At 41.0% G+C, this 14,078-nt stretch overlaps 1 protein-coding gene across 6 annotated transcripts in view; it reads right to left on the bottom strand.

Moving 5' to 3' along the window:
- Nucleotides 1-6,240: 6,240 nt before the first annotated feature.
- The window catches only part of ahctf1 (AT hook containing transcription factor 1), a 101,987-nt gene continuing 94,149 nt past the window's right edge, over nucleotides 6,241-14,078 (bottom strand). For 5 of the 6 annotated variants that reach the window (XM_060831291.1, XM_060831292.1, XM_060831288.1 and 2 more), the window contains 3 exons: nucleotides 8,325-8,446; nucleotides 7,745-7,893; nucleotides 6,241-7,565 (listed from right to left, as the gene is read on the bottom strand). In XM_060831291.1, coding sequence (XP_060687274.1) covers nucleotides 7,352-7,565; nucleotides 7,745-7,893; nucleotides 8,325-8,446 — 485 coding nt within the window. In that variant the 3' untranslated portion in view covers nucleotides 6,241-7,351. The remainder of the gene's footprint in view (nucleotides 7,566-7,744; nucleotides 7,894-8,324; nucleotides 8,447-14,078) is intronic. The other variant, XM_060831293.1, reaches the window with a different exon arrangement.

A 14,078-nucleotide genomic window follows, 5' to 3' on the forward strand; every position in this document is an offset into this window, starting at 1 on the left:
GTGTGTATACTTCAATGCCAGAAGTATAAGGAATAAGGTAGGTGAACTTGCAGCGTGGGTTGGTACCTGGGACTTCGATGTTGTGGCCATTACAGAGACGTGGGTAGAACAGGGACAAGAATGGCTGTTGCACGTTCCAGGGTTCAAATGTTTTAGTAGGATCAGACATGGGGGTAAAAAAGGGGGAGGCGTGGCATTACTTGTCAAAGACAGTATCACAGCAGTGGAATGGACGATGGAAGAGGACTTGCCATCTGAGGTAGTTTGGGCTGAGGTTAGAAATAGGAAAGGTGAGGTCACCCTGTTAGGTGTTTTCTACAGGCCTCCTAATAGTCCTAGAGAAGTAGAGGATAATATTGCGAGGATGATTCAGGAAAAGAGTGAAGGTAGCAGGGTGGTTGTTATGGGGGACTTTAACTTCCCAGATATTGACTGGGAGAGCTATAGCTCGAGTTCATTAGATGGGTCGGTGTTTGTACAATGTGTGCAGGATGGTTTCCTGACACAATATGTCGACAGGCCAACAAGAGGGGAGGCTATATTGGATTTGGTTCTAGGTAATGAACCAGGCCAGGTGTTAGACTTGGAGGTAGGTGAGCACTTCGGGGACAGTGACCACAACTCGGTGACTTTTACTTTAGTGATGGAGAGGGATAATCGTGCACCGCAGGGCAAGAGCTATAGCTGGGGGCAGGGAAATTATGATGCAGTGAGGCATGACTTAGGATGTGTGGATTGGAAAAACAGGCTTCAAGAGAAGAACACTAATGAGATGTGGGGAGTGTTCAAGGAGCAGCTACTGCGTGTCCTCGATAGGTATGTACCAGTCAGGCATGGTGTAAAGGGCCTTGTGAGGCAGCCGTGGTTTAGTAAGGAATTGGAGTCCCTTGTGAAAGGGAAGAAGGCGGCATATGTAAAGATGAGGCGTGAAGGTTCAGTAGGGGCGATTGAGAGTTATAAGGTAGCCAGGAAGGAGCTAAAGAGGGAGCTAAGAGAAGCGAGAAGGGGACATGAAAAGTCTTTAGCTGGTAGGATTAGGGAAAACCCAAAGGCTTTCTATAGGTATGTCAAGAATAAAAGGATGACTAGGGTAGGTATCGGTCCAGTCAAGGATAGTAGTGGGAAGTTGTGTGTGGAGGCGGAGGAGATTGGAGAGACATTAAATCAGTACTTTTCATCAGTATTCACTCAGGAACAGGACACTGTTGCTGATGTGAATATGGAATCACAAATAATTAGAATGGATGCCCTGGAAATATGCAGGGAAGAGGTTTTGGGAATATTGGAAAGGATGAATATAGATAAGTCTCCTGGGCCTGATGGCATTTACCCCAGGATCCTATGGGAAGCTAGGGAGGAGATAGCAGAGCCATTGGCCTGGATTTTTATGTCGTCGTTGTCAACGGGAATAGTACCAGAGGACTGGAGGATAGCGAATGTGGTCCCATTGTTCAAGAAAGGGAGTAGGGATAGCCCTAGTAACTATAGGCCAGTGAGTCTGACTTCAGTGGTGGGCAAAGTCTTAGAGAGAATGGTAAGGGATAAGATTTATGAACATTTGGGTAGGAATAACGTGATCAGGGATAGCCAGCATGGTTTTGTGAAGGGCAGGTCGTGCCTCACAAACCTTATTGAGTTCTTTGAGAAGGTGACCAAGGAAGTGGATGAGGGTAAAGCAGTAGATGTTGTGTATATGGATTTTAGTAAGGCGTTCGATAAGGTTCCCCATGGTAGGCTAATGCTAAAACTTCGGAGGTATGGCATTGAGGATACATTAGAGGTTTGGATTAGGAATTGGCTGGCTGGAAGGAGACAGAGGGTAGTAGTTGATGGATTATGTTCATCTTGGAGCGCAGTTACTAGCGGTGTACCACAAGGATCTGTTTTGGGACCATTGCTTTTTGTTATCTTTATAAATGATCTAGAGGAAGGACTTGAAAGCTGGGTAAGCAAGTTTGCGGATGACACAAAAGTCGGTGGAGTTGTGGATAGTGAGGAAGGAAGTGGTAGGTTACAGCGGGATATAGATAAGTTGCAGAGCTGGGTGGAAATGTGGCAAATGGAATTCAATGTAGCTAAGTGCGAAGTCGTTCACTTTGGTAGGAATAACAAGATGATGGATTACTGGGCTAATGGTAGGCTACTTGGTAGTGTGGATGAGCAGAGGGATCTTGGTGTCCATGTACACAGATCTCTGAAAGTTGCCACCCAGGTAAATAGTGCTGTGAGGAAGGCATATGGTGTACTGGGCTTTATTGGCAGAGGAATTGAGTTCCGGAGTCCTGAGGTCATGTTGCAGTTGTATAAGACTCTGGTGCGGCCTCATCTGGAGTATTGTGTGCAGTTTTGGTCGCCATACTATAGGAAGGATGTGGAAGCTTTAGAACGAGTGCAGAGGAGGTTTACCAGGATGTTGCCTGGAATGGTAGGAAAATCTTATGAGGAAAGGCTGAGGCACTTGGGGCTGTTCTCATTGGAGAAGAGAAGGTTTAGGGGAGATCTGATAGAAGTGTATAAGATGATTAGGGGTTTAGATAGGGTAGATACTAAGAACCTTTTACCGCTAATGGAGTCAGGTGTTACTAGGGGACATAGCTTTAAATTAAGGGGTGGTAGGTATAGGACAGATGTTAGGGGTAGATTCTTCACACAGCGGGTTGTGAGTTCATGGAATGCCCTGCCCGTATCAGTGGTGAACTCTCCTTCTTTATGGTCATTTAAGCGGGCATTGGATAGGCATTTGGAAGTTATTGGGCTAGTATAGGTTAGGTAGGATTCGGTCGGCGCAACATCGAGGGCCGAAGGGCCTGTACTGCGCTGTATCCTTCTATGTTCTATGTCACGTACACAGACGATCTAGTGATTTTTAATCACAGGTGGAACGAACATTTGGAGCATTTATCAGAATTATTCGATCAACTTTGGGAGGCAGGCTTGGTGATAAACCTCGCTAAGAGCAATCTTTTTCACGCAGAGGGTGGTGCATGTGTGGAATGGGCTGCCAGAGGAAGTGGTGGAGGCTGGTACAATTGCAACATTTAAAAGGCATCTGGATGGGTAAATGAATAGGAAGGGTTGGAAGGGATATGGGCCAGGTGTTGGCAGGTAGGACTAGATAGGGTTGGGATATCTGGTTGGCATGGACAGGTTGGAGCGAAGGGTCTGATGCCGTGCTGTAGATCTCTATGACTCTATAAGAGGGAGCTCACAAAAGGTTGAGGTTTTATATCGCCACCCCCTGGTCGTAGACATCACCAACGGGGTGAAGTCTAGGAATTTTAGGATTGGTAGGGGTAAATGGCAAGGCTGCCCCCTCTCACCGCTGTTTACATTGGTGATAGAGCCGCTGGCACAGGCCATTCGTCAGAACATCCACATAACCGCTCCAGAAGTGGGATCAAGGACACACAAGATTACACTGTATACGGATGATGTCCTTCTGTTTTTAATTGAACCTGATGACTTCCATACCCCATTTGATACAATGTATCAATTCATTTGGGGCTATTTGGGGATATAAGATCAACTTTGCAAAATTGGAGGCTATGCCTTTGGGGAACCTTAAGGATGTGTCAGAAGTTGAAGGTGGCCCTAAGTTCCCTTTTAAGTGGTCATGGGCAGGGTTCCGATACTTAGGCATTTTTATTACCCCCACGTTTGATCTGTTATTTTGGACTAACTTCGCTCACTTGCTCGACAATATTAGGCGAAATCTCCATAGATGGGAGGCTCTTCCAATTTCATGGGTGGGCCGAATATCTCTCACTAAGATGAATGTTCTTCCTAGTTTGCTTTATCCCATGCGTATGCTCCCTCAAACGTTTACCAGGTCAAGGCTGCGAAAGCTTATGGGATGGTTTGGCTCTTTTGTCTGGCATTGTGGGCAGCCCATGATCAAACTGACTAAATTGCAATTGCCTCAAGGAGGGGGAGTTGATTTCCCATACATCAGGAGGTATCAATTGAGTTCCCTGCTGTCTTTTGTCTGCGATTGGGTAGGTAACGATCCAAGCTCAATATGGCTGGATACTGAGGTCCCCCAAGCAAAGTGCCCTCTTATTAACCTGTTGTTCATGGATGAGGACAGTTATGGACCACTGCTAGAACCCCATTGTCATTAGTACAGTCAAAGCATGGAGAGTGATGCATCAGAGTGAAGGTTGATATCCAAGACTTTGCCACTTACGCCTATAGTTGGCATGCCAGCATTCCGACCAAGGATGGCAGACTCAGGGTTCAAACTATAGGCAGGGAGAGGAGTTTCTCATTTGAGGGGAGGTTATGATGTCTTTAGAGCAACTGAGCCGCAAATACAGGTTGCCCAGCAGAGATCTTTTCCGTTTTTTTTTCAGGTTAGAGATTTCATCCAGAAGATGACTACGCCTCTCACTTAGCCCTATAAGCCCGACACAGAGAGGCTGTTGCTACGTTTCACAAGCACCCTTTCGGTTAGTGCCCTCTAGCGCTTGCTGGATGGAAGGGCCTGGCAGGATATTCGTTGTATTGTAATTTGTGGGGATTTTTCTTTTTATTATACTGATATTAGTTATAAACATATTGAAAAATACAATCAATAAGTTTGTAATGTTAAAAAAAATTTGCTAATAAATTACAAAAAAGTTATTTGTAAATTTTCCATACCATCGATGAAGAGGGAAGTACTATAACCACTACTGAGAGGTCTTAATCAAAATTTCGTGCCAAGTTTTAGCAGTGTAGTTGCTGCATTGACTGACCTGATGTTGAAAATTTTATTGGACAGAAGTGTGTCAGAGGAATTTGAGAACCGAAAAGCTGCATTGATTGACCACTGCTCCTGTGTTAGCAACACCTAACTACACAAAGACATTCAAGACGGCTTTCAATGTGAGTGATGCGTGTTGGTGAAGTACACCTGCAAGCTGACAAGAGAATAGAAAGACTTATCAATTTTCTGGAAAAATAAATCAACAGAAATATTCCACAATTGAGAAAGAGACCTTGAATTTGGTGTTGGTGTGCAACACTTAGGTTACCAGCAATGTATCTGAGACAACCCCTTATAGTTTTTTGGGGGGGAAAAAAAAAAATCAAGCAAAAAATTCCAGACTGTTTAGATTGCAGTCATTCAATTTGAAAATTATACAGATGGCAAGTTGAGAACAACATTGTAGACGCAGTGTCATGACTCTGTGAGGACAGAGGCTTTCAGGGACAGAAGAAACAGATTGAAATGGATTGATAGCAGAAGAATAAAGGTTTTTAAAAATAAAGCCATCTTTGTATGTTGATTTATTTTTTGGGGGTGGGGGGAGAAGAAAGCTAAGACAAAACTGTGGCTTTAAGAAATTTAGTTTATTCTGCTTTTTATTAAAATGAAGAGGCTGTGTCAGTGGTGATGAGCAGCCTGTTCCAAGCCAATAAACAAATTGAGAGGCCTTGGAATTTTAAAAAGATGAAACAATAGAAACAGCATGAAGAAGTGGGTTCAAGTTTAACTTTCAGTAGCTGTTGGGGTTTGGAAGCTGCTATACATCTTTCCCTGTTACAGCAAAATGCTTGAATTCTCACTGAGTTTTCTCTTTATGTTCTTTCCTCCTGAACTGCAAAATTGCATGTGAGAATTAATTTTACTGAATTTGCCCTTGCCAAAGATGGGTCTATGGGATATTACTATACTGGAATAGTTGCTGTTTGTAGTTAAATAATCTATTCTAGTTGCATAACTGCTTATTATAAGCAACAGGTATTTGAAGTTATAGATGTGAAATTACAATTTGGAAAATTTGAGAGAGGTGATGACTCAGTGGCATTATCACCAGACTACTGATCGAGAGACCCGAGTAATGCTCTGGGAACACATGTTAGAAACTCACCATGACAGATGGTGGAATGTGAAAGTCTGGAATTAAGATTCTAATGGTGATTACGAAACCATTGTAAACTGTTTAGAGAGAAAAACAAAATCTGGTTCACTAATGTCCGTTAGGGAAAGAAACTGCCATGCTAACCTGGTCTTGTCTACATATAAAACTCTAGATCCACAGCAAAGCAGTTGACACTTAACTGTCTTCTGGGTAATTAGAGTTGGGCAATAAACGTTGACCTGGCTAGCAATGCTCATATCCAATGAATGAATAAACAAAAAGGGAAAGAATAAGGGGGGGAAATTTGAAAAGGAAAAGATCAGTTTAAGACAAATGCAAACTATTAAATAGGAGATCAAACTCATGACAATAAATAAAGAATAGAACAACTCCATTGTAAAGAAATTTCGGCAATCTTTTTATTTTTTTAAAATCTGCCTGACTTACCAGTATTTGCTGAGCTCTCTCAGTTTTGTTGTATGATTTATAGCAGCACGCCAAGCATATCTTGATGAAAACCAAAAACATGATACAAGCATTGTGACAAAAGTAAATAACGTGATGCAGCATCACGTGACATAAAATTAGTATGTTACAAGGTTCAGTGTGATACCCGGGCTAGACTTCAAAATGCATGTTTGGCTATCTTGTAAAGGAGAGAAAACAAAAATAGGAAAGAGGAAAAAATAATATCTTCAATACAAAACATTTCCTACATTTTAAAAATAATTGCAGATAAAATTGTCAGCTTCTTCTCCCTTTCCAAATCATAGACATGCATCGTTTCCAATATTCATCCACTGGAAACTCTGTGCCTGCATTAGATGTGAGTAAAGGTTTGAAATGACAACATCCATGGAATGAGAAAATGGCTTATTACACCAAAGCTATTTCCTGATGAAGAGGAGTTACTAACTTCATGCTATTAGTAGAGATATGGGATAAATGAACTATACATCAATTATAACTTATTCTCTTTTCATGAAAGCTGAGAGATAAGATAGCTCAAGGTAGCCAAGCACCACTTTGAACTGTGCCTCAGATTACTGACAATCTTATCATATCTCTAAAATGATTGTTAAAAACAATTTTTTTTTTAGAGATGCACAACTGCATATATGGTACCATTTACCCAATTGGCAAAATGTTCCATCACAAAAATGCAAAAACATATCAAACTGCCAAGTATACATTTTATTTATAACTTCCCTAAAATGTCAAAAATATTTACATTTAATCATTTTATATACGTTAATAAAATGTAAGATTCATTACAAAATTAAGATGAGAAACATTCGCCTAAAAACAAAAATAGCAGTTACATACTCCATACGGAGCTACAGTTCCCCTTACAGACCATTTGTTCATGAAATGTTAAAATAATTTATATAAATTATTTTCCGAAAATTGGATGAACTTCAGAAATTTGCTCAGTTCTGTATACTGTATAACTCTTATATATAAACTGCATCCAAGTATTAAATCGAAAACAGTAAAACTTTTCACTATTTGTGTCGGTTTACTTTTCTGCGTGTGACAGGCTTTCGGAACACAGGGATCAGTTTTTTCCTCTTACAACGAAGTGTCATTTTGTGTTCTACAGATTCAGCATCATCATTCCCTCCTCTTTTGCTGGATCGTGTCTCCAAAGGACTTGCTAAAGGAGAAAGAAATTCAAGTTCCACTTGTGGAGCCATCCCTGAAGCCTTCTTAGCTTTCCTGCCAAACAGAAACAATCATGGTGTTAAAACACACAGATTGCACATTAAGTCATTCATGTTTTCAACACATCAACAAAAATCAAGGTCAATCTTCTTCCTCAGTAATGCAGAATTGTAAATTAAAAGCATCATTTTATGCTACTTTGCAATGTTTATTTTTGAAGAATTAGATGTTACCTTGGAGTCCCTCTTACTCGGAGTCTTGTAGTTCTGCTTCTTGTATTCATCTTCTCTTCCTCCTCTTCCTCGTGCTTTTTACTTTTCTCCTCTTGCTGTGTTTTAGCCACCCTTACTTTAGGGACATTATCGTCGAAAACAGCCAACTGCTGAGGTTCACACAAATGTAAATTCACAACAAAATTATACATTGCTTACCAAAATGCACAATTATTATCACACAGCCAATTACCTTCTCGATTATTAGTACTAAACATGGTTAGGATACCAACCAAGACAGTTTATAAATAAAAGACAAATGAGGTTATTTAATATCTAAAGCTTAAATTGTTGTACAGAGGTCAGAGCATAAACCAGGAATGAGGGAGAAAGTAAAAGCCATTTAACCCACAAAGTCATTTATTGACTGTGCAACCTCCCTCCAACCCCTAAAACCTCATCTACAATTTAGACTCAATTTAAATTTAACCCATTAGCCCCAATAATTTAACAGAAATATTCCTATTTTTACATATCCTGTATAATAATAGTTTTCAGATAAACAGTCTTTGTACTAGATCCTAAAAGATGATTTGTTTACCTGCTCTTTTACCATCTGAGAGACTGCTTTGCTGGTCCTCCTTCTGGATCTTGTTAGAGGAGTAGAAAAAGCAAATTCTGGTGGTGGCTGCACAGAAGAATCCTGTAACACTGTTTTCTGAACTATTAACAATAAAATTGGAAACGAAAACTGTTAATGAATGGTCAATGAAAAAAATGACAAGTTCATTATATTCAAGGAAGTGAAATTCCAAACATAAAAGATTCAAAGCAATCAACAGATACAAAAACTTTAATGTGCCATAGAAAAATCACACACCCAATAGTAGTAAATCGAAGACGTCAGCAATCTACTCAAACACTGATTAAAGTTCTGTTTTTGCAACGGGTCTTGGATAAATTTGGCTTGCTATTTTAAATACAAACCTGGAGGCAGGAGAAGGCCCCTTTAGCCTGCTCCATCAATCTAGATCACGACGGATCTTAACACCATTTTCCCAATTTTCTGTCTCCATATTCCTTGATGTTATTAGTATCTAGTAATCTATTGTTCTGTTTCAAATATACTCACTGACAGACCTTTCACAGCTCACTTGGATAGTGAATTCCAAAGGTTCACTATCTTCTTCGTGAAGATATCCATTTAACCCCAAAAATGTTTTTGCCCTTATTTTGAGATTGTGTTTGAGACCCACCCAATAATCACAGTTAACATTCTTTCTGTATTCACCCTGTCAAATCCTGTGTTACGTTTTTATTTGCATAATTGTGAAGTGAATCTAGAATCCATTTTTCCCCAAAGCTCTAATATCATCTGTTGATGAATGTTGAAAATAAAATACACATTTTGCTGAAGTGTTTTGTGCACCTGTCAGGGCAATTCACAAGAAATGCCAAAACGTAAAAGGAAAATACTCTTACGATATGAGAAGAAAGTATCGATTGATTGCAAAGTGAGTTGACTAGTAGAGGCATATCCCCTAAGCTGCTCACAAGGTGGTACTGACCATACCCAACTAGGCAATGCTTCCAAATCTCACAACAGTGTCCAACATTATTAAATTCTGTCCAATCATGGAACGATGCCTAATGAGAAGACTTACGCTGTCAACTAATTTAGGATTATCAATAAGGCTCAGAGTGTGGCACACTTGTGGACTAGAAACTATATTATACATACACATTGCGCCTGCTTCAAATCAATGAACAGATGATAACCATTCTTTGGCTTATTTCTCATGGCAATGCCTTGATTAGTGTTAACCTGTCCGTTCAAAATTTAAACACCAAGATAACTCTAGTATGGAGGGATTGCCTTACGAGCATGTTAGGATTCTATTCACTGGAGTTTAGAAGAACAAGAGGTTATCTCAGAAGTATATCTTATGGGGCGTGACAAGGTAATCGCTAAAAGGATGTCCTGTAATGATTGTGTTGGGACCAAGTGCAAAGTCTCAAGAGTGAAATGGCACTAATTTGAGACTGCATGGAGGAGGAATTTCTTCTCAGAGGATTAAGAGTCTTCAGAACTCCTTGCCACAGAGAGCTGGGGAGCAGAGTCCTTTTTGTCTATTTAAGATTGAGATCAATTCATGATCGATAGAAAATCAAGTTTTACAGGGAAAATGCAGGAAAGTGGACATGAAGAATGTCGGATCAGGCATGGTCCTATGAATAACAGAGCAGGCTTCAGAGGCTGAATGGCCTACTCTTATTTCATATGGTCTTACACTGACCTTCTGGTAATCTATTTCCAAATCAAGATGTTGTGTAATTTGGAAGAGAACCAAAATAATCAAGTCTTTGGTCATCTGTCCCAGTATCACCGTGTTACAGTGTTTTAAGTTTTGTTATATGACACTCCTGTGAAGTAAAGCAGGGCCTTTTTATTATAAAAATGGTACATAAATACATGCTGCTGCTGTGTTCACTTGTGCCTACTGTGCTCAAGTTTCTAGATGGTAGAGGTTGCAGATTTGGAAGCTTCTGCCAAAGAACCCATAGCTAGTTGTAGCATACGCCTTGTGGCCAATGTGTCTATAGTACATTCACACTGCTGCATATGAATGTTTAAGGTGATAGATGAGGAGCTGAATCAATAGCTTGACATGTCAATACATTAGTAACAAATATTGAAACACATGATACATGAGGTAACAGATAAAGAGAGTAGGAATAATCACAAAATATGGTCGAGGTAATTAATGAATGTTTTGTTTCTGACATTAACAAACTGGAAGATAGTGACAATGGCCTAGTTGAAAGCAAATGACCATATAGTGATAGATAAAGAAGAGATGCTGAAAAGGGTGACAGAAGACACCAGGCCCAGGTGAGAAGCATCCCAGATAGCTGAGAGAGGCAAGGGAGAAAATTGCAGAGCAGTCAACAGAAATTTCCAGGCCTCTGAACACAGGATTAGTCCCCAGGGACTAGAGGATTGGAAACATGACACTGTTGTTTAATAAAGGGGCAAAGGATAACCCAGGAACGACAGACCTGTTAGACTGACATCAATAGTGAGAATATTGATGCAGACCATAATAAGCTAAGACCAAACAATCAACATGGCTTTGTCAAGGGCAGGTTATGCCTCTCAGATTTATCTGAGATCTTTGACAAGGTGACACAGGTAGTGGCTGAAGACAGTGCTGTGGCCGTTGACAGATGTGGACTTTCAGAAAGAATCTGATAACAGTGCCATATGGCAGGTTGGTAAGCAAATTAGAAATGTTTTGGAATGATGGATTCTAGGTAGAATGGATTAGTAGTCGGTTAATAGATAGGAAACAGTGGAATATAATTAGAGTCTGATGGGGAGCAGGTGGATGATAGATTGGCATTTCTCAGACTGGAGACAAGTTGAAAGTGGTGTTCCTCAGGGATCAGCACTTGGTCCTTGGCTTTTTCTGGTTTACTTAAAAAATTTGCAGAAGGGTGTTGAGGACGAAATCTCTAAATTTGCAGCTGATATTAAGCTAGGGAGAATAGTGAATTATAAGAGCGATGCTGAGCAATTCCAGAGGGACAGAGGGACATTGTCAAGTTGGCCAAATGAGCAGATGAATTTCATTGCAGAGAAAGGCAAGGTAAAAGCAGCACAGAAAACACAGGCTCAAATGGTACGAATTTGAAGGCAGCACAAGAGCAGCTAACATCAGGGTTCAAGTGCACAATTCTCTAAAGGTGGCTAGGCAAGTTGAAATAGTTCAGGAAACTTATAGCATCCTTGGGACTTTAAAAGGAGGCAGAGAGCATAAAGGCAAGGAAGTGATGTTACACATTTACAAATTGTTGGTCAGGCCACATTTGGAGTACTGCATTCAGTTCTGGGCAACTTAACGAAGGATGTTGAAGTCCTGGAGAGAGCACAAAGGAGATTTACTAGAATGATACCAGGAAAGAGGGAATTTAGATAGATGGAAAGATTAGAGAAATTAGATGGATTCTCCTTGGACCAGAGAAAGATTAAAAGAGGGGACTATATTGAGGTGTTCAAAATTATGGACAATTTTGACAGAGGAAAAAAGGATATTCTGCTTCCACTAGATGGTATGGCAGTACTTAGGGGTCACAATTTCAAGACTGTCAGAGAGCTAAGTGCGAGATGAAGAGGAGCTTCTTTACTCAGTGCTGCTATATTTGGAATACACTACTTGAGAGTGTGATGAAGGCAGGTTCCATAGTTCTCAAAAGAGAGCTCAATATATATTTGAAATTAATTAAATGAGAGTGTTGTTGTGGTTCTGTTCGCCGAGCTGGGAATTTGTATTGCAGACGTTTCGTCCCCGATCTAGGTGACATCCTCAGTGCTTGGGAGCCTCCTGTGAAGTGCTTGTGATCTTTCCTATGGCATTTGTAGTGGTTTGAATCTGTCGCTTCCAGTTGTCAGTTCCAACTGTCCGTTGCAGTGGCTGGTATATTGGGTCAGGTCGATGGGCTTATTGATTAAATCTGTGGATGAGTGCCAAGACCCTAGGAATTCCCTGGCTGTTCTCTGTTTGGCTTGATATAATAGTAGTGTTGTCCCAGTCATCTGCTTGTCATCTGCGTAGGTGGCTACTAAGGATAGCTGGTCGTGTCGTTTCATGGCTAGTTGGTGTTCATGGATGCGGATCGTTAGCTGTCTTCCTGTTTGTCCTATACAGAGTTTTGTGCAGTCCTTGCATGGGATTTTGTACACTACGTTGGTTTTGCTCATGCTGGGTATCGGGTCCTTTGTCCTGGTGAGTTGTTGTCTGAGAGTGGCTGTTGGTTTGTGTGCTGAGTCCTAGTGGTCACAGTAGTCTGGCTGTCAGTTTGGAAATGCTCTTGATGTATGGTAACGTGGCTAATCCTTTGGGTTGTGGCATGTTCTCATTCTGTTGTCTTTCCCTTAGGCAACTGTTGATGAAATTGCAGGGGGTATCCATTTTTGACGAATACATTGTATAGGTGTTCTTCTTCCTCTTTTTGCAGTTCTGGTGCAGTGTGTTGTGGCCCTTTTGAACAGTGTCTTGATGCAACTTCTTTTTTGTGTGTGTTGGGATGGTTGCTTTCGTAGTTCAGGACTTGGTGTGTGTGGCTTTCCTGTATATCTTTGTGGTGAATTCTCCGTTCGGTGTTCTCTGTACCATCACGTCTAGAAATGGGAGTTGGTTGTCCCTTTTTTTTTTCCATCTCGAGTGAATCGGATTCCTGTGAGTGCGACATTGATGATCCGGTGTGTGTTCTCTATTTCTGTGTTTTTAATTATTACAAAGGTGTCATCCACATATCTGACCCAGAGTTTGGGTTGAATTTGTGGTAAGACTGTTTCTTCTAACCTTTGCATTACAGCTTCTGCTATGAGTCCAGAGATGGGTGAGCCCATGGGGGTGCCGTTGATTTGTTCATATATTTGGTTGTTGAATGTGAAGTGTGTTATGAGGCACAGGTCCAGTACTTTAAGTATGCCATCTTAGTGGATAGGTTCAACGTCCTGTTGTCTGTTCTATATGTCCAGCAGGTTGGCTATTGTTTCTCTGGCTAGGGTTTTGTCGATAGAGGTGAACAGTGCGTTACATCGAATGAGACCATGGTTTCTTCCTTGTCTATGCGTGTATTTCTGATGATGTCCAAGAATTCCTGTATTGATTGTATAATGTATTTGGATCCGCTGATCAGATGTTTCAGTTTCTGCTGTAGTTCTTTAGCCAGTTTGTGTGATGGTATCCCTGGTAGTGATACTATGGGTCTGAGTGAGATGTCTGGTTTGTGCACTTTAGGTAGTCCATAGAATCTGGGGTTGTTGTTGCTTTCAGGTTTCATTCTCTGTAGGTCAAACCTGGTTATCTGTCTGTTTTTTTGTAGGTTCCTCAGTGTGTTGTTTATTCTATTGGTGAACTGTGGGGTGGGGTCAAACTCCCTCTTTAGGTAGGTGTTGGTATCTGCAAGTAGTTGTTGTGCTTTTTGGATGTAGTCTGCTTTGTCCAGGATGACCGTCATTCTGCCTTTGTCTGCTGGTAGTATGATTATGTTCTGAGTGATTTTAGTGCTTTCCTCTCCTTGGTGTTGAGGTTACGTGTTTGTCTTTTCCTTGTTATCAGAGGTACAATAGTTTGTCTCACTGTTGTTGTGTCGCTTCTGTCAGTCCATTGTTCCTGAATGTGCATTCTAGTGCTGCTAGGAAGTCTGCTGTCTTGGCATCCCTGTGGTTATAGTTGAGTCCCTTGGCCAGTATTGTTCTTTCAGTGTCTGTGAGCTGTCTGTGGGAGAGGTTTCTAACCCAGGTGCGTGTTGTGGTGTCCTCTCTGTTGTGTTAGTTTGGCCATAT

Source organism: Hemiscyllium ocellatum, chromosome 10 (genome assembly GCF_020745735.1).
Source record: "Hemiscyllium ocellatum isolate sHemOce1 chromosome 10, sHemOce1.pat.X.cur, whole genome shotgun sequence".
Classification (NCBI taxonomy): domain Eukaryota; kingdom Metazoa; phylum Chordata; class Chondrichthyes; order Orectolobiformes; family Hemiscylliidae; genus Hemiscyllium; species Hemiscyllium ocellatum.